At 44.1% G+C, this 21,229-nt stretch overlaps 2 protein-coding genes across 3 annotated transcripts in view; both read right to left on the bottom strand.

Moving 5' to 3' along the window:
• Positions 1–14,324, bottom strand: part of LOC6587467 (AF4/FMR2 family member 4) — a 42,020-nt gene extending 27,696 nt beyond the window's left edge. Inside the window, exon 1 of the mRNA XM_002013200.2 lies at positions 14,267–14,324. The gene's annotated coding sequence lies outside the window, so the exon portion shown is untranslated. The remainder of the gene's footprint in view (positions 1–14,266) is intronic.
• LOC6587193 (dynein assembly factor 5, axonemal) lies at positions 4,325–14,331 on the bottom strand. 2 transcript variants are annotated; one of them, XM_002013199.2, is made up of 2 exons: positions 14,267–14,331; positions 4,325–7,013 (listed from the first exon to the last, which is right to left on the bottom strand). In XM_002013199.2, exon 2 carries the CDS (start codon positions 6,925–6,927, stop codon positions 4,390–4,392), a length of 2,538 nt encoding a protein of 845 aa, XP_002013235.1. In that variant the 5' UTR covers positions 6,928–7,013; positions 14,267–14,331; the 3' UTR covers positions 4,325–4,389. The 2 variants fall into 2 exon arrangements, with proteins under 2 accessions (XP_002013235.1, XP_026843210.1); XM_026987409.1 differs by lacking the exon at positions 14,267–14,331 and adding an exon at positions 7,410–7,468.
• Between the last annotated feature and the right edge of the window lie 6,898 nt (positions 14,332–21,229).

Below are 21,229 nucleotides of genomic sequence, written 5' to 3'. Positions count from 1 at the left end.
TGAACCTTATTTCACTCATCGAGTCTGGGGCGACGGGGAGAGTGGGCGATCGTAAGCGTTGGCATTAAGACGTAATTAAAACAACGCCAAATGGGAGCAGAGTCCGCGGCCCAGAACCCTTTTAAGGAAAAGGAGAGAAGAGAAGAGTAGGGAAAGGGAAAGGAGTCAAAAGATTATTTGTATTTAATTTCAAGTACTCCTCTGCCAGGAAGCCACTGCTCCACTCCACTCCCCACTCCCCACTCCCTCCTTCCTCTTGGGGCAGGGACAATTTCTCCGCTTTCCCTTTATATAAAACTCAATTATAATTAAGCATTTAAGTGGAAATAAGCATAGCTGGAGCAAATGAAGCGAACTCCACCCGCTCCGTAGTGGAGTATCGACTTGGGGCAGCGACAAGGACAACAAGGATGCTCGACTCGGGGCCATTTTTTATTAGTGGTAGCCAGCATCCTAATTGCGCAAGGACTTACTCAAAGTTTTGGGCAATGAAAAGAAGCTGGTGGAGGTTGAACAGGGGACCAGAACACGGGAACACGAGAGCACGAGAAGGCATAAGGCAGTCAGTATTTAATTATCGCTCGTTCATTGCTGGTGATGCAGGATACTGTTACACAAGACACAAGAGTCCCGTTGCCATGCCATTGGATTAATTGTTACGTCAACTCATTTCATTTACATCCACCATCCACCATCCGCCAATTCCACTTGCATAACGTAGTGTGTCCAGGGGAATCCCGCCCTCTTCCTCCACCCTGCTGATCAAAAGCGAGGAGTATCTCAATTAGTGAGCGCCTGTCATATCCTTGAAGGACGGCAACACAGCCGGCGCGAGATATAAACGAAATATGTATTACGGCCCCTGGGTCAGCCAAATAGGTCAACGATTTGTATAGCCGGAGATTTTATTTAGTTTTTCCCATTTTCAACTGGCATTTCCCGGGCCAGCCAAGTGGATAAATATGTATCGTACGACAGCTGACAACACGCTGCCCAAAAAGAAGGTAAAATGGAATGGAAAATGCAAAATGCAAAATGGAAAATGGACTGGACTGAAGTGAAGCCTAATGAAATGCCCACGAGATGAAAATAAGTTCTATGATGTGAAATTTAAATGAACTTTTAAACGTAATGAAAGTAATTTTCAAATTGCAACCGAGGAACAAAATTTAGCGCAAAAAGAAAAAAAAGGGAAGCCATAGAAGGGTATCAGAGGGTATTCGTATTTTGTACACCATTTGTGATAAAAGAAAAATGTATTTATGTATATATAATTTGACGCAAATATGATTTGTACATTTAACAAAATTTAATTTAAAACTCCTTGCGTACGCGACAGAAATTTATTGGCTTAATAAAGTTTCGAAAAAAATATATCGTGAACTAATATTGATCAAATTTTCTGGAATTTTTGTCGATAGTTCAATATTATAGAGTGACTTTGAGGAAAAATTGTATCAGGAATTATCGTTCTTATAGGAGAAAATAGTAAGGTGAAGTTTTGTTTATTTAAATAGGTTTTCAGATCAAAGTTAATGAAATTATATTCCAATTGCTTAAATTAGCTGAGTTTCAATAATTTTAGAAAATAATATCGTTACACAAGTATATGGAAATGTCTTTTATTGACTTTAGATTTGTTGGCCTCGGTTGACATTTCCACGAAATGCGCATATATTTTAAATATATTTATATATCGGATTTAAAAAAATATCGGATCACTATCGTATTCCAAGTTAGAATATGCGATACTTTTCGATAAGCACCACCTTTCAATTTTAATCACCCTTATTTGTGATCCCTGGTTTCAACCATTCTATATCAGCCTATCTATATAACAGCCATTCTATATATTCAGAAAAATCTGAAAAAAACTATAATGAGTTTTTCCTATATCTACGAACGATGGGTATCTGAAGACTCGGCAGCCATCCCTAGTTAGCTTGTTTTTTTTTTGCTTGTTCTTGTTTTTCTTTCGAGCTCTTTTTGGTCAAAGTCCAATGAAATTCAATTGCGGCAGAAGCCGAGGCGGGTCGGGCAGGGACGGTCGGTCGGTCTCTTGCAACTTTTGTGCGTCCTTCAGACAGACCAAACCCCCCGCAACCGGCACCAATCCCCACACCAATCGCAAACCGAAGCCGAAGCCAAAGGAAACGGGGTTTCGGCTCGAAATGATTTCAAAATGGCATTGAATGTAGCATTTAATTTGTACGCCACAGTCGTCCTGGCTGCGGGTTCTCGGTCCTGCTCCTGGTCCTTGGCCTCTTGCCTTGCTATTTATAACTGTTTATTTGCCGTGTGCGCCAGGAGCTGGCTGCAGCTGCTCTGGCTCTTTGCTCTGAAAAAGGATTAATTAAACTGACAACTGACGTCTGTGGGTCGTTGTGGGTGGCGGAGGGTGGCTGCGGGTGGCTGTGGGTGGCTGTGGGTGGCTGTGTATGGGGTTACTCTCACATTCTCTCTATCTTACTTTCTGCCCCGTCTTTGAAGCCGGAGTTCGGCATAATTAGTTAAATGTGCTTTGCCATAACAATGAGGAGAGTCCTTGACTCGACTCGCTCTTCACAGTTCTTTTAATATCCTGTCCTAGAATTCATGGCAGGAGAGGACCTCTCTAATTGCTGAAATATGTATTAATAATTGGCCCGGGCAGAAAATGTTAAATAAAATTAATTAACTGCACAGCAACAACAGCAAATCAGCCAAGTACGGTCGACAGGCAGCTGCTTACATTTTATTTACAGTTAGTCATTTTATGTGGGCGAACACACACACACACGCAAACGCACACTCCCACTGCTAGTCCTACTTCGTAGTCTAGTTATCCGACCGAAGGATACCCCGCTAGCCGTATTTCTTATTAAATATTTATAAATGGTAATTATTATGGGAGAACTACGAGTATATACAGAAGAGCAGGAGGAGGAACAGACACAGAGGATATTTACAGAGGTTGCTATAAATATTACTAGATCATGGATCGTTACGAGCTATGTCCGAGGGCCGTTCAATAAGTACGTGGCTTTATGAACGAAACACAGGTTTTTGGATAAGAAAATCATGTCATTTTTCAACATAGTCGCCTTTTAGCTCCAAGAACTTTCTCGAAGTTTTTGAGAAGTCAAATCTGTGTCAAACCTTCCAAAAAAAGACGATTTGTTAAGGTCCGTTTGAGGTGAGGTGGTGGAAAGAAGTATACAATACGATAATTAGCTCTTCCTATGGAAGGTATTCCACACCCATATAATATGCCCTTCTGCTCTAAGGATACCCTGTAACAAAGCTTCTGCCGCTTATTTGCCAGCAATTAAGTGCGCCGAAAGAGATGCAGATACGATACTCATTTCAAATGGCGCCAGCGGGGTATCTGTGGCTTTGTGTGTGTGTGGTTATCACTGTCTCAGTGTGTGTGTATGCCTTTTAATTAGAAACTTGTACATTTTGCCTAATTTGACAAATTGTTTTAATGCAGTGTGCAAACTTTTCGGCTACATTGCGACACAAATTAGTTTTTGGGCGGCGGCGAACAGAAATTGGGTCGAGTCGAGCCAAAACGGACAACTTGCAGAAGGAATAAAACCAATCAAAGGGGGTTTCAACCAGCAGTTTGATGAGCCACCGCCGAGCCGCGCGCAAAGCTATGCAACATACTCGTAAAGGCACTATCCGATGCAATATCCATGCATCCCAGGGATTATTATGAAGCCATTATTCTTCTCCTGCCACCGCCTGTGCCTGCTCAACACTTAATTGTTTCTGCTGTTGACGTTGGCCTGGCGTGGCAGCTCTGTAGCAACTTCCTGTGGGGCAAGTTGGTATATTTTTGGCAGCTAATTAGCGCCCGTGGCAGCCACAGTCTCCAGTGTTTGCAGGACAGCCCTAAGAGTGGGTGGTAAACACCAAAGCAGCGGTCTTCAAATCACATGACACAAATGCGCTTTGCAGTTCCCATAATCCCCTTGGAAGCGAAATTATATTGTAGCGGAATTCTCCTACAATTGCTGCAGTTTTCGAAAAGTACCTGCTTCATGGACGCACATAATAGTATTTATAAGGAATTTAACCCAATTTTTGTTGCCTTTTGCCTAATGATGCCCCAGGCCCCCATTTTAGGACGCGTGCATTCATCATCAAACGGCCGGATTTTCTGGGCCGTGCCGTGGCAAAATAAACAAGTGTTTTGTGTGCATTTTTCGAATGCATTGCGTTTTCCGAAATTTACTTTATGGGATTTTGTTTACACTCAGAATCGGTACTCAGAATCGAACAGATTGGCCAAAATGATTACATGGTATAAGTAGATAATAAATAATTAAAGTACAAATTGAAACAGAACAAAAAAAATATTTAAATCTCAATCTATGATGGGATGCGATCTGGGCGAGATGGCTAAGGAGCCACCTTATTGATGCTCAGCTTTTCGTAGAGTTCGTTCAGCTCATCCTTCTGGTGGGACATGGCCATGGCGCGCTGACAACGTTCCGTCCAGGCCTCTGGATAGTCAATGGCCATTTTCTCCAGGCTCTGTTCCACAGCGATTTTGATGTTCTTTTCGGGGCTCTCGTGGTAGAGTAGCATCAAATCCATGGCACGCTTCACAACTGCCTCCCAGACCTCGTGCTGGTGCTGAATCTCCTCGTCGGAGTCGCCCTTGAAGATGGGCGACAGGCTGCCGACCGCCAGGGCAGCCATCGAGCGTATGCCCGCCGAGGGATCGTCCAGGCGCTGCATGGTGGCATAAGCCAGCGGCTTAAGCTCCTCCACGGACAAGCCCCGGAAGTAGCGCACCGTCTTGATGGCATAGTTTCGGGTGTTCGAATTGCGGTCTTCGAGGAGGCTGGGCATATGCTTCACCAGCGACGGCAACACCTCGAGCACATCCTCCGGGGCACTCTGGGCGAGGGCGCACAGTGTGGCCATGGCCAGGGAGCGCATGGACTCGGAACTAGCGCCAGCCTTCCAGGTCAAATACGGCTCCACAATCTCCGTGACGAAGATTTTCATCATGGTCGGCTCGTCTGGCGCATCGTCGTGTGGTGGTGTCAGTGTGCTCGACCAGAGAAGCGCTGCCATGGAGAGACTGCTAAAGATGCGAATTTGTGCGTTGGCAGAGCAATTTTCAAAGACGATCTTCACCCGCTCGATGAGGCGCTTCAGGTAGGAGCGCCGAAGGTGACAGATGTTGATGAGTCCGTCCAGCAGAAGGATCGGCTCGGCATTATCCTCCAGGACGGCGTCCAGGTTCTCCACGTCCCTCAGTGCCATTTCGAAGTAGCGTTCGTGCAGCTGGGCCAACGTTACCTTCTGGAGCTGAGCGATACGCTCAAGGACCATTTGACCAACATTGGGGTCGGCATTGTCGCTGTTCAGGGAGTAGCCCAGCGCCACGACCTTTATGCCAACGATATACACGGTCATGTAGAGTTCGTCGAGCTCCTCCTCAGTGGCTGTAGCCTCTAGAGACTTGTTCAGTATGGTGTCCAGCAGCTTTAGGATGTACAACTGGAAGCCCGGCTTCAGGGTGTGCGAGTACTCGGTGGCTCTCAGGAGCTTGCACAAGCGCATGAGGTGCTCAAAGCAGGCGCTATTGGAGGCCGTGAACATGTAGTAGAAGCACTTCATGTACGACTCGCGAGCATTGCGCTGCAGTCCATCGAAGCCGTGCTCGATCCAGGCGTCGTAGCAGAGCAGGCGACCCATCAGATCGGCCACCTTGGCCGCCTCGGCACTGACCTCAGCCACGGAATCGCAACAGGCATGAGACACATCCGGATAAATTTCATAGAACTTAGCCGTCATGGCCGCCTCGGCATGGACCACGAACTGGTACAGCAGCTTCAGCGAGTGCAGACGGACATTGTCCTTCCAATCGGTCGTCTCGCGAGTGATCAAGGTTAGCAGACGCAGGGAGCGCTGCACCAGTCCACGGCAGCCAATCGTTGGACGCTTGACATTCTTTGGGTAATTATCCACCGGCAGATCGCAGATCTCCTGCTGCGACAGCTCCGCCTCGTTCTCCTCGTAGTACTGCTTGCCGCATTTGACCCACAGCGGATGGATGTGGTTGCGTACATCCGGGGAATCGTCCTTCAGGCAGCACAGCACCAGCGGTAGGATCCGCTCAAAGAAGGAGTAGCGATCAAGCAGATCCATTAGCATCAGGACTCCCATTATTCCGACCTCGCGCCGCACCAGTGGCATCCGATCCATCAGGAGCGGCGACACCTCGCCGAATAGGCGGCGCATGCTCTCGGCGCTGGCATCCATATGCAAACTGAGACGTCCCAGTGCCTCCACGGCCGAGATGCGGGCCGGCGCGTGCTTGTGATTGAGCATTCCGTACAGGGCCACAGCCAGCTGTTCCGTGAAGGGACGAATCTCTGTGGTCTCGGCCACACGGCAAAGAGCCACCAGGGTGGAGCAAGCCTCGCGCTGCACCACTGGATAGTCATCCTTGAGGGCCTTGATCAGCACTTTGACCACCAGATGATAGCACTCGCGGAAGACTCCCACGTTGCCCATCTTCGCATACTTGCGCACCATCAGATGCAGCTGTCCAATGTACAGATAGCGTATCTCCTCGCTGGGCTCCACCGTCTCGGCCTGTCCCATGCGCTCCGTCAGTGTGGAAACCACATTCAGGAGATTGAAGTCCATCGGCGGCAGGCGGTCCAGGTAGGCATCCACCAGACGCACAGCACCGTCGCGCACGCTCTCGAAACGGTCGTGGTAGCACTTGAGCAGATGCAGATACAACCGATCGAAGTATTGGGCCAAAAGCTCCGTGCTGTTATCGTACGAGTTGTTCTCGACCCAAACGAGCATATGCTTCAAAGTCATTGTCTTGTGGACTCTGTCCGTGGACTCCAGGTCCTTGCATGTCTTCTTAGTATTTTCCTCGATTTCCTCGTGGTTTATTGTCGACATTTTTGTAGAAAATCGAAAATCGTTACAGTACTGTGATATTTTTGTAAAACTCGACACGAACTCGATCTGATTCCCAGCTAAGTCTGCTGTAAAATGAGAATGGAGAGGCGTTAGGAAGGCGACAATAGCAACAACAAACGAGGCGGTTGCTATGATTACGAACTTTCTAGATGGAACTAAATATATGCTATAAACCGGGAAACGTACAAAAGCCGACTTTGTCCGTATGTTCGTCCGTATAAAACATAAATTTCCAAGCAATACATAATTGTATTTTCCACGCGTAAACTGTAAACATTACTCCCAGAATAATCACCGATTCTTTCCCTGTGTTGGCCCTCTCTTTATCCAAGGCGTCACTTTTTAGCTGTTTAAATACTTTCTTTCGCGCTTTTCCTATGTCATTCCTTTCGTGAAATCACACAAATGCGCCGGCTAATCCGAGTAGTAACTATCTTCAATTGTTAAACACCTTTTCTTACATTAATTGCCAAGTTTTCACATTGTTTATTTTGTTTAAATAAAGCGTGCCGCGACGTGACCGTGGCAACAGCTGTGGCTTAGTGCTGCGAAATATTCGCATATTAGCCGGGGGCAGTGTTGTAAAGTGAAGCCTGGGCGCGCATTTCGAAAGCTCTGTTGGATTGTTTGATCTGTTCGCCTTTGATCGTTTATGTATTTGCTGAGCTAATTAAGAAACTATAAATGATATTTCTGTGGAAACTTGAGGTTGTTGCGGCTGCGGCTGCTCTTTTATGAGCTTCGCTCAGCGGCGACCCATAAAAGCTGTGCAGGCACGCCTCTGGCCGTCGTCGTCGGCGGCTTCTCTCCTCTCCTTATCTTTGAGGCCGGGCGACTATCTAATTGCGATGTCGTTCCTTATCAACATCGGGGTTCCAACAGCGGGGCGACAATATCTAAGATTGATTGGCCGCGCACCGGCTTTGGGGGTGGGTTCGCTTTGACTGACTGACTGACTGACTGGCTGATTGGCGGGGGGCTTGCGATGGAAGGAAATCACATAAAATGTCTATTTTTATCGCAACTTAATTGCATTTGTGGGTCACTAAAATTTTGGTTATAATAAACACACAGAAAATGAGTTTTGGGGCTGGGCTGGGGTCGGAGTGGGAGATAAGCACAATGGCATTATCTATATCTTACTGATATTATGTTTTAATAGTTAATTGATGGGTTCGGCGTGCCTTATGAAGAAGCCAGAATATAACTAGCCGATGAATGGGGAATAGATTACTGGATGGAAGTTTTGTTTTTTGTTGGATTGTGGGAAGATCTTTTTTTTATAAAGAACTTTTATTAGCAATCACAGATTTGATGACGGTGATGCTTAAAAACAAAAAGAGGCAGCATGAAAGACGATCTCTTTGTTTTGTTAAACAATCTGCTACTCTTAAAATAAATTTTTATTTAATAGATACCACAGAAGATACTTTTCTAGGAAAGTAATCTTCTTGCTAGATTGTGGGGAAATTTATTGCTATATTTATCTACTCGTTACTGATATTTTGTTGAACTAAAGAAAGTATTCTATACCATATATTTGTGGGTGTGCTTCACACAAGAAGAAATAGAATGATATATGAAAATGAATAATCTTTAAAACATAAAGTACAAGTTTGAAAGAATCTCTTGCGGATTATGTAGGGAATGTTTGAGGCAATCAATCTTGAAAGATTACTACATTCTCTTCCCAATTTGTGGGAAAATCTCCTATTAGATTTAGGGAAATCTGAAGATATCCCCTCACTCTTCTCATAGGAATGTGCGGTCTTTAATAATCTCTTCCCAGATTGTTGATTGCTCCTATACGACTGGTGTGGTGTGCCTTCTACGAGTGGATACGAGTATCTGTTGATCTTTCCGTTTGAATTTTATTCAATGCCTGTGCGGAATTTTTTCAATTTCCCTTTCGGTATCCCCATTTCTCTGTGTGTGTGCCCCTCTATCCGTGTTTGTTGCACGATTGGCGTGCCCAGGTCCCCGGCATATTTTATGAGTGTTTCCCCCTTGTTGTTGTTGTTATTTTTTTTGTACCTACTGTCAAAAATTGTTGCTGTCATTTTTATTGAAAGCCAGCACTGTCGCTGTCGCTGTTGCCAGCCTGGGCAGCGTCGCAGTCACAGTCACAGTCGCAGATACAGATACAGATACAGATACACCAGCGCACTTATACGAGTATGCTTTGTTGCTCCCATTTGTGTGCACAATTCGATTTCATACCTTTTTGTTTGGGGGCTGCCTGCTCCGTCAGCAGTGGAGATGGGGGTCTGGGTCTGGGTATGGGACTGGGACTGGGTTCAGACACGGCACACGCTCCAAAGCAATTAAGCGCATGAATCAGGTTCGTTCGGGCTCGTTCGGATCGTTCGGTTTTGCAGGGCCACGGACGCGGACGCAGACGCGGACGCCGCGGATGTACGGATGTATCTGTGTATCCGTGAGTGCGGCGTGCGTTATTTCTTTTGCACTCACTGTGCTGTTTTTCTTTCTTTTTTATATAGAGCGGGTACGGGAGTAAGGAAGAGGTACGATACAATCACCGGCACAATACTTAATTGATATGAAATGAAGTCATTTGGCAAAATCACTGGGAGAGTAATGGACCGACCGACCCGCGTTCATTCAATTTTGATTTGATGTCGGCCCGGCCAGTTCCACAAGATATGCACGGGATATACATAGGACATACATACATATGTACGTATGTATATTTTTGTATATTTTCGTATATCGACTTTTCGAAACTGTACCGTACGACAGTACAGACAGTGCCATGCCTATATTTCGGTCGGAAAAAAGAGTTTCAATTAAAAATAACATTTTGGGAGCTTGGGGCCGCTGGCAAAAAGTGCGGAAGCCGCCTGACTGCTGCATTCGTGGGATGCGAATGCGAATTGGCCCGCTCTGTCGATAAAGCCAAAAAGCTGACTGGCTTATAACAGTCATAATTATTAATTAGACACAGATACTCGTACAAACATATCTGTGAGTGTGTGTGTGTACGTTTATACAGATGCAAACACGACTTGCCGGCAGAGGCAGGAGGCAGAGGCAGGAGGCAGTGGCTGTGGCACTTAAATGGACTTGTTACACAGTCGAGCGGTTACCAGAGACGGGGACTGGGGGACTTGGGGACTGGGGACGGAGCTGCATGCAAAATGCAAATTTACCAATTGATATTGATTGAATTGCCAACTGCCAGAGCAGGCTAGAGAGCTAGCGGAATGGAGCCGTCGGGACTGGGCCTGGGACCTGGGACCTGGGACTGTGACTGGAGCCGGCGACTGTAAACGCTAATTAGTTTTATATTTCAACTGGCCGCTTAAGTGAATGACGGACTGGTCGACCGACGAACCGCGTCACTTACTCGAAACCCAGTTGATTGAGTAGTGAGTGTTTTATACTCGTACTCGGACTCGGATTCGTCATTAAATACCACATATCCAGAGCACTACTTCGGGTATACTGTATTCACGCAAGTGGAAGACCATTTAGGGAGGCTATAAAAACCCCATGTGCTGATAAAGTTCTGGGGTTATCTTCCTCAAAAATTCAAGAAAAACCCCTCAAGATATGGCACACTTATCAAATCTAACTCGTATTATCTACTGATATGATCCATATTTCGGATATTAGATAAGCCCCTTGAGACGATAGGAGAGGAGATAACTGACGGAATGAATGAGAACCTTTTGTTATCCACTTTCTTGAAATATGAAATAATGTTCTTTAGCTTCGATTATCTATAGATTTAACCAAATCGAATTTGTATGTATGTACATATATTTCGAACCGGGTATCGTAGTGTCGAGGCACCTATAGCCTTCTAGAATGCTTTATTTTGTTATGTTTCTGTCTCGATTTCTCGGAATCACTGATTAGAAATGCTGCTAATGGCTTGACTTTGCTGTTGAGAAAAAGAGAAAGAGAGAGAGAAAAACGGGTACGGCCATGGGTGCTCCAGTCCTTATCCCCATTACAACCCCATCCCTGTCCTCAGTCCCATCCGTTTCCAGGCCAATATGTAGCTATAAAAAAGTTTGCCATATAAGCAAGTGCTGTGTAAGTGGTGCTCCCCAATAGCCCCCAGCCACACAGTCGCACTCGCACTCGCAGTCCCATTCCCAGACCCTGCCTTGCTTTGCCTTGCCTTGCCCCTTGTTGGCATTTCATATTAATGTGCGCCGTTTAATTGCGTGACTCATCATCGGAGGAGCTCTGTAATCGCTGTCTGCCATCATCTGCTCCAGAGGAGAGAACTCGTTACGTTACTTACGAGTATTTGCCGTCAGCCGCGCGCCGACTTGTTGGGGGTTCCGTTGCATTGCCAGGCCTGGCTCTGGTTCTGGGTCTTTGAGCTGGCTCTCCTCTCGTCTCCTCTCCGTCGAGTTGGAGTGCCAGAAGAAAGTTGAACTCATAATTAATAAAGTATGTGGCTGATGAACGAATTAAGCTTCTCTTTGCCATCAGATTGATAAGTAATTTTCATCAGGAGAAATTAATATTTTAACGATGGCTGGCTTCGCTTTTTCCTTTGGTTTCGGGCTACTTAACAATCATTATCGCCGTCTGAATTATTGAAGACTCAGGGCTATTTCAGACACCCAATTATCGTATTCTCTTAATTTCAAATTATACCTTTCTTTGTGTAAGTTCTTCGTAATTAACCAAAGAATATCTTTTCCCAAAACATCGGTAAGTTGTTTCCCTTAAAAAGGGTTCCGTATCGAATGATCTATATGCAAATTGATCCCTTTATCGACTAAGTTCTACAAGGTGTTGGGACCGGAGTTTTACAAAGTATTCTTTAAAGAATTTTAAACACATTGAAGTACCATTTTTCCACTCTAAAGTTTCCCGTTTGCAATGCAGATTTTCACTTAGTACCAGCCTTGAGGAATATATGATTAGCCCATAGGATAGATCAGAATTTGAGATGATCGTATCGCATAAAGCTGTTGGCTAATCAGCCACTTCCAGCCACTTTGTTTATGCAATCTGTTTTCAGAACTATTCGCATTATTTGGATTATTTGTTTATTTTCCATATGAGTATTAGCGTGAAAAAATGCAGCCAACCTGTGTTTCAGATTGTAATGAGAGCTGCAAATGGTTTTTGTGCTGCCTTTGCATTTAATTTTCAACCATTTACATATTTGCGTAATCGGCCCAGTCCCAGTCCCAGCACCAGGCACTCCATTCTCAAATACCAAATGGCTGGGATACGATACAGAGACCGGAGACCGCGATCTGTTTGTGCAGTCGCATAGTTTCCATCGCGAATATACGAGTATATATGCTTATAGCGGATCCAGACTGACCAGTTCCAGGCCCATACAATATCCATATCCATATCCATATCCATACCATACCATGGAGTGGAATGGAATGGAATGCCAATCCATTCATTCATTCGCAGCGCGAGTGTCGGACGTCTGTCAGTCAATCAGAGAAACAGTTTGAGTAACAATTTAATTAATTTCAGTTGGTAATGCGAACCGAACCTGTTATGCGATAGATATTAGATATCATCGCGCTGCTATTTGGTTGCTGTGAATGAAATTGCCTCTTAATTATGCATAATGCCCATGACATGACTCAATTAAAGGCCAACAAATAAGCCAGACAGCCGCACAGATGACTGGCACAAAGAGTACTACTAAAATATTAACCCGAAAAAAGAGATACGATACCATGGCTAGATGCAGAATACGGACTCGTTTCGTGCACGTACGAGTATTAGTTTTTTGTTATCTTGCTCGGGTAATTATCACAGACAAAGACACACCGACAGACAAACAGACAGACAGACAGACAGACAGACAGACGGACTGTATCTCGAATATGCCGTATCTGTGGAATGTATCTGCCTGCTCGTAGTGCAACCATAACAAGCCGCCACCATCTGAGATGGTGTTTCTCTTCTTTTTTGTTGGACATGCAAAAGTTGAACAGGGTAGGGGATATTCGAAGGGGTATATCAATTTATAGATCCCATATTCATATCTTCATATCAGGGCTGCTCTATGTTGCGATTTGTTGTACCTTTCTAAGCTTTAAGTGAACAACATTTTCTTTCTGGGAAATGCAAAAAAAAAGTGCACTTCTGTGCAGCTATGAAGCGTTCTTAGAGTTTATCAAGTGTTCTCTGGAAATCCGACTATGCACTATATGTACACTTGGTCTGCATGATTCAGAGAACAATTTAATATATATTCTCTGATCGATTAGCCTGATTAGCCCTTCGATTTGATTGCATCAGTCTCCCCAGCTCGGGATCACGATTACGTTAGGGCCTATTGCGATTGACTGCCCTTTGCTTACGCACAGCAGTTCCGTTCCGATGGGTTCTGTTACTGATCCTGATTTGGGGTTTTCCTTTTCCATTAATGTTCAAGTATGCCCGTGTAATCATTTGTTTGGATTGTAAATAATTGCATCATCTGGCAGTGCAATGTTTTGCCGATTACGATTGTACGATGCAACCCATAATAAATGTCAGAATGCTGTCTGACTGATTGGACATGGGTTTGAGAGAGTGGCCAGGGGGCATGGGGCAAGTAAATACAGTTTTCAGTCAGCTAATTTTCCCATTGTCATCAATAGCTGTCGATGCCCAAAAACCGAAATGGCAGCAGCCCCGAAAACCCGCAAGCTCATCGTGAAATGGAAATTAATTATGTGTCAACAGCATGATTACAGGCGAAATTTAACTAATTTGATGCCAGAAATATACGCATATGCACGTAAATGGGTTGTTGGGATAATGCCCTAAGTGATTTATCTAGTCGTTCGATTAGTGTATCAATTTATTCTGCTCAGAGTCGGATTTCTCCGCCAATCAATGAATGATATTGATACGGATCTTTGGGGTTCAACACACACAGAAGTTAAAAATTGATTTCGATTCGCGTGACCGATTAGAAGGTTCCCGATTATGTACTTTGATTAATTGAAATTGATTTTTAGTTGCATCTGGCACCAGGGGTCATCGACTGTCTATCAGTGTCGTGTCCTCTGCTTTCTGGGAATTCCCAGCGCCCCTACAGCTATTTTCTGTGCGCAAAAACATGTCCACGTGCACATTTGGAGGCACTTTTTTACAGTAATTTATATTGATTATGCATCATATGTTAGTTATGGTTGTCTCTCTACCTCTCTCTCTATAAAAACAAGCAGGGGCTCCGCCATCTTATCTGGTCCTAGGAGCCTACGGCTTTGACCTGTCACTGTGTTGACGAGGAGATTCCAAGGAGGAAGGGTACGTAATTTATAGATTATGTATACCGTTAATGGGGCGGGGCGGTGTTGAGACTTACCTGTGAGGGGGCCACGCGGGCAGTACCCGTAAGGGGTGTGGGTGTATCCGAAGAGTCAAGGTGAATGGAAATCCAATTAAATGATTTTCACTTGCTTTTTGAACGTTTTTGGTTTCTTTATTGGTGAGCTGCTGAGCGCTATTTATAGTTGGGGTTGTTGGGGTTACCGTCAAAGGTCACCGTCACCGTCACCGTCACCTTGTGTGTGGGTGTACGAGTGGTAGTTGTTGTTTTTATATTCCGCTTTATTTTCCTTGGGGTTTTTTTATTTTTCATTTGGCTGTTCCTCTATTTGGATATCCTTTCTTTTTGGTTCACTTTTTTATGGCTGTTTCTTGTCGCTGACGTTTTACAGGGCTCTTCGCTGCTTCTGCTGCTGATTATAATCCTTAATTAGTCTAACGAGTTGCAAATTAATCCACTTTCCCTAATTAAATTGCCTCTCTGCCGCGACAAAGTTGAAAAAATTTCTATTGAAAAAAAAACCAACAAAAAAAAAGGATAGAAAGGCTTTACTTCGAGGCCGAAGCTTTAGATACCCTTTGCCGATTGGAGGTATACGAGTATGTACGTTTTTTTTTGCTGGTTTGCTCTGCAAACTCCTGCTAAAAATCAGAGTACCCTCTTCGAGGGTACACTACATAAAGGAAGGAGCAAAAAACTGCCTGAATTCCCAGAGCGATGGAGAGAAATGTAATTAATTCATTAGCCAGGCAATTGACAATTATTGATTATTGTTTTGCCTTTTGCGATTTTGAATTAATTTTAATGTATTTCAGTTTCAGTTTTCATGTAGCTGATTGTTGTTTTTTTGTTTTGTTCGGGCATTAGCGTTGCACAATTGGTTATGGCCCGCACGTTGTTCATTTATTTCATTTTTAATTATTTTGAAATGTGTTCTGGTTTCATAATTGGCAGCCCATTGTCTCTCAGAGTCTTTCTCTCTGCGCTTTTGTGATTTAATTAAATACATTGATATTTATTTATATATAGGTTGAATGGGAAATCCGACCAGGTCGGCTTCATTTGTCTTGCGCTCATTTTCAATTTGGGCTCTCGGCCTCGCCTCGATCAAAATGTGGCGAAATATTTAATTTGTCGTGCAGTTGAACAATTGTATTATGCCACTTAATTGTTGCAAGGTACGAGTATGCGTATCCATTTGCTTTTTGTGGTAAATATATGAAATTTGCCTGTCCACATGAAATGACAAATCAAAAGACAATTTGCTTGGTAATTCTGGTATACAAAACGAAAAATTTATAGAATTATTTATGAGCAAATTGTTTACAAATTAAAATGCGCAATAATTAGGGGGAATTTTGTGGGATTTTTAGAAAAAGGCGCAAATACCGACGGCAATAACTTCTTTATAAAATGCTATTAAATTGTTCTGTTAGATCTTCTGTTAGAAAGGGTTTCGAGGAGGCGATTAAGAGGCAATAATGATCCTAATTAAAGACCGTAGTATGAAGCCTGAGCATTTTGCTTCATTAATACCCAATAAAAATGAGCGTATCCTTTATTAAACACAGTTTATTATGAGAAATTGATCTGCTTTGCGAGATTTATAAATATTAATTGATTCATACATTTAAACCGTTATCATTTAAACAATTATTGTTAACTCGCTATAATATTACACGCGTAGTACTTGTTGGCCTGGTTTTATCGAATTTAGTGGCTGGCTGCTTCGCTTGCCATTTACAAAATAATTGGATTTTTGGTTTGTTTTTTGTTTTTGTTTCACTTGATGCCTTTTATAAGCTTTTTCTTTAATTTAATTTAATGAAAATTTATAAGCGTTTTATTTCATTTGTTTTCAGGAATGGAATTTATGAGCCCCGGCACCGACACCGACACCGACACCGACACAGACAATTAAAACTTGAACTTTGGGGCAGGGCACTGTAATGGCAGTTTTTTCGTATTTTGATTGCCATTATAAATGTATAGTATAGTAGTTATTCATTTGCTCTTTCTTATTTATTATTAATATGAGCAGAGCAACACAGCGTTTATGGCCAGGCGCGTAATTAATGGGAAACGAACACACGGCCGAGACCATAAAGTGGACTTCAATTACGATCCCAAAACACACACACACACACACACAATGCACACACATGCACACGCAAACACTCGGGTACACAGATACAGGTTGATTTCAGGCGAATGCTTTATTTATAACACCTTTTTGCCAAACTGAATTTAATTGAGTAATTGAAATATTTGTGTGCAAATGAAAATTGCCTTTTTTGTGCCACATGCTTCATAATTTATTTATGAGAATAATCGAGGGGCACACAAGCGCACTATGCTATGCAGTATCTGTGTATATGTGTGAGTATCTGCAAGATGCCAAATATGAAAATGAATTGAAAATCAATTGGCGGCAATGCGGCTGCGTAGCCTGTCAGCGTGTTGCGTCGCTTTTGACAAATTGCCCCGACACTGCCACTGCCATCGCCACCGACTGACTGTTCGTCCAAGAGAAGAGCGTGCGAACCAGCGGCAACGAACTGAAAGCCACACAAACAACAACAGAAAGTAGCACAACAAAACAGCGCGAAAAGTGGGCACAAACAACAGCAATAGCAGAGGTGGCCACCGCCACCATGTGTATCTTGCAGATACATGCGGCAGGGCAGCAATTAGCGGCCAATAGGCAGAAGTGTCGTGCCATTGTCTCCACTCCACTCCACTCCACAACACAACACAATTCTGATATGAAAAAATAGCTGGTGTAACATTTGAAACATGTATTTTCCAACAGAAGTGTCCCTCTGCACTTGCGGCTTAATTGTTGCTTGTGGCGGCCCCGTCTGCCTCAAGGGGTTGATAATTCCTACAGTCTGCCGGCCTGCCTGCCGGCCTGCCTGCCTGCCTGTCTCGCTGATGATATCGTATTATAAATTTTATTGCTGATGGCCGACGGTGGGAATCGGACGAAGAATCAACGCACAAAATAAACAATTTAATGGGAAATGCCAGGCAAAATCATAAAAGAAATGAGCCAGAATCCCAGTTCGATATAAATACTCATATATACCACACACACACACATAGATACAAATATACATATGTATGCAGATGTGTGTTGTGTGTGTGTGTGTGTGTAATATCGCCTAATGGCGCTTGACGTTGCTTTTTGCCCGCGCGCTAATTCCTTTGACCAGCAAATGCGACAATAACAAACAGACGAAATGCTAATTAGTTTCATGTGTGACTAATGGATACGAAAAGCGGCACACACACACACACACACACACACACACAGCTACAGCTACAGCGACAAGATACGTTTGCAGAGATACACATGCGTGACTGCCGCACATTGCTTTTGTTGTTGTTGTTGTTGTTGTGGCACACACTTAATTAAAATAGTACACTTTTGGGTAGCAGGCTCTGAGGGGGTCGGTCTCTCGGTGGGTCTCCCCATTCCCGAGTTGAGTCCCATTCCCATTTACGATAGAGAGAGGGAGAGAAAGACAGAGAGAGAGAGACCCACTTAGTTTTTGGCGTTTCTTTTGTATGGCCTCATGCCTAATTATAATTACGTGTATAATAAGCCCGGCGCGTAAATTGAATTTGACTTTTAGAACCCCGGTCAACGGGGTTTACCGGGTCTCTATCGCTCTGGGCATTGGATTGGATTCTCCACTCTAAACGGTTTTTGCGCGTACGCGACCTGCACGGCACGGCGTTCGGGCCAGGCAGGCACTCCGAAATACGAAATCCGAAAGCTAAACCAAAACAGAGCCAGAGCCCAGAACCGAATCTGAAGCGAAACCGAACGGAATGGAGCGCAACCCAGACCAGACCAGAGACCAGAACACACACAGCAGATCCGATACGATACCGAATCCGACTACGACCACGACGGCAACGATTCTGAACGACTTCTGAGTGCGAGCGCTATAAAGCACGAAAAACGACAACAACGATGGTGACGATGGACGACGGGCGACGGGCGAGGAACGACGGACGAGGAACGACAACAAGAACGACGACTGTGTGTTGCCGCTGCCTCTGCTGCCGCTGCTGTTGCTGTTGCTGTTGCTGTTGCTGTTGCTGCTGCTGCTTCTGTGAACTGCGCCGTGCAACTATTTAACGACGACTGAATGTGGCAATTATGTATCTAGATACATTTTGGCCAAACGCAGACTGCTGCTGTCTGTCTGTCTGTCGGTTTGTCTGTCTGTATTTGTGTGTGGGGGTTGCTAAACGAGGGAACCATCATAAAACATATTACTATAATTACAATTATGGTGCGCACTCTCACACTGAGCGGCACACACAGCCAGAGAGTCACACACAGATACAATACATGGCCATAGCTGGTGAAAGATAGAGATACAAACAGTTGCCGCGCGCACGTGAACATAACGCACGGCAATAAAACACAAATTTTCATATGCATTACGGCTTAATTGTATCTCGTTGGGGTCTACACTCGTTTCTGTGTGTGCGTGTGTGTGTGTGTGTGTGTGTGTCTCTGTGTGGGAATCTCATAAATTGGCGCTCGTCTGGCCGTTCGGTTCAGTTCGTTCCATCGCTTGGCAACATGTTGCCGCGGTGCTTGTTGCTGGCAGACTTGAGCTTTTGTATCTTTGAGGCTGACTCCGTTTGTTGGGCGATGCGATGCGATGATTATTAAATGCTGAATGTGTTTTATTGCTCTGATTGTTCCCTGCCTTCCTGCCTTCCGGCCTGCCTGCGCATACACTCGTATAGCTCTTCATCCTCTCTCTCTCTCTCTGCTATCCTCTCCTCTCCTCTTCGCACTAAGTATGCTCTGTTCCCCCCTTCTAGCTGTATCTGTATCTTTTGCATTGCAAATTGCCGACGTCGCTGGCTCTGGGCTCTGTGTCTCTGGGCTCTGTCTCTGAGTTTGTTTTTAATTCTCTATAATTGAGTTATATGTACATATACTTTAATAAGTTGGCGGCGGATGCTGCTCTGCGCTGCTTTTGGGGCGAGCGTGGAGTGGACTGGAGTTCATATTGCTCTGGTCAGGCTGTTGCTCTTGTTGGTCTTCTTGCTGTTGTTGTTATACCCTGCCAGCGGGAATTATTAGTTTGATTAAAAGTTTGCCGCTCGTAGGAAAAAGTTTTATTGACTTTAAGCTGATTTCACCAGTCCGTTAAAAAATTACCCTCTGCGCTTAATCGCCACAAAGATAAGCAGATTCGAGCCAGTTTTCTGCATTTTATATGGCTAGAAATTAGTTTAGTTAAACCATAATTATGTACATACATTCATATATGCTGCATTAGACCCAATTATTAATTTGTTGAACAGTAGAGTTGTTGTGTTTGAGTTATTATACCAATCTGTTCTTCAGAGACGTGTTTCTGTGTAATGATATATAATCCCCGTCTTAATCCCTCTGCCTGAAGCTTTGCCTACTTATTTATTTATCATAAGTTTAAACTGTGCAGATCGAATCACCATTTCATATAACAGTTGGTGGAAAAATGTGTTGTTTGGGAGAAGATTGATTTGGTTCAAGTTTCAATGACGTGCATGCTGTTGTTTTCTACAAATAAATCAAACAATGATAAGCCGATACAAATCAATTGTAATTCCTATTCCTGCCACACGAAAGGGTATCCGTTACGTGGCTCTGATTCTCCTGAGTAGAGTTTTCTGCTGTTGTTGTTGCCACAACGTTTAGCGCTAATTAATGCTGAGCCAACGGCTTTCCATTGCCAGAGCCCCAGTCGCAGTCGCAGTCGCAGTCGCAGTCGCAGACTTTCGGCCTGGCTGGTTTTGTCTTTCACTGCTTAATTGTTCACTGAGATTTATTATTTGATTAATTATTGAGATTTCGTGGGCAAAAAAACTTTGCAACCCCTACCCTGGGTCTCCTCCTTCTTTTTCTCTTTCACATTTCTTTCAAAGGTTGTAGCTTTTCTTCGGCAATAATTGGTGTATAATTTCATTTCCCGAGAACAGGGCCCGGGCTCTCTGGGTCACTGCACAGCACACACAAAAGGCAGAGGCAGGCATTCAGTGTGCTGTTTTGTGGCCACTCGTACTCGTACCATATTCCATCTTCCACATTTCGTAATTCAATTGGTTGTTGTCGTTGTTGTTGCTGTTGTTGTTGTTGTTGTTGTTGTTGGAGGGGGATTAGTCAGCCCCAGTCACCCCGAGTGTTTTTGTTGTTTTTTTAATGTGTGTAGAGGGAGCGAGGGAGCGAGCGAGCGAGCGAGCGAGCGAGCGACAGCTCAATTAGCTGTAATGGAGGCGATTATTAATGGGCCGATATTATGCTATTGATAACAGCCGATTACTCATGCCCAGTCGTGGGCCTTTGAATGTTTGATTTGCGATTTATTTTTAGGCTATCGCCAATTGATTTTTACTTGTACGTTCGTATACGTTCGCGTTTGCCGGTGATTAATGCGTGGTTTTATGGCCTTACCATAAATAAGTTGCAGCCATCATTGCACTATACAGCATTGTAATGGCTTGCTTCCTAATGAACTGGCAAATGAACTCTTAAACGCTAAAGTTTCTGCACATTGCCAGAGCAACAGTTTAAGCCCCTTGGCATCATTAGAGTGGCACAACAATGGGGCAATAACAATGACCCTCTTCAGAGCAGCCTGATTGCTCATTTCAGGCAAAATTGAATTGAAGATTCGCAGCAAGGGACGCGGATGCGGACGCGGACGCGAATGCGGACTCCTCCCAGTCCCAGAGTGGTATGCAAAAGAAGGAAGAAAGGACAGAGAGAGAGAGAGAGAGGTAACTAAAAATAGCTACGAAAATATGAATCAAGAAATAACATCAACAAGAAGATGCTGCGATGCTGCGATGCTGAAGATGAAGCAATTTAGATACAGTTGAATAGGAACACGAAGAGGGACCCAAGACTGGGACCCACTTCAAAATAAACACAGCAATAAGATGGGAATCTTCTTATGTTGAGGCTGCCGCTGCATGCAAAAC

This window comes from Drosophila persimilis, unplaced genomic scaffold, assembly GCF_003286085.1.
Source record: "Drosophila persimilis strain 14011-0111.01,24,50 unplaced genomic scaffold, DperRS2 tig00000000-arrow-pilon, whole genome shotgun sequence".
NCBI lineage: Eukaryota > Metazoa > Arthropoda > Insecta > Diptera > Drosophilidae > Drosophila > Drosophila persimilis.
The sequence above is the reverse complement of the archived record's forward strand: the minus strand, read 5'-3'. Positions and strand labels throughout refer to the sequence as shown.

Bases quoted from the DNA above. Each gene is read 5' to 3' on its own strand.
- LOC6587193 (XM_002013199.2), bottom strand. From the start codon at position 6,927: ATGTCGACAATAAACCACGAGGAAATCGAGGAAAATACTAAGAAGACA.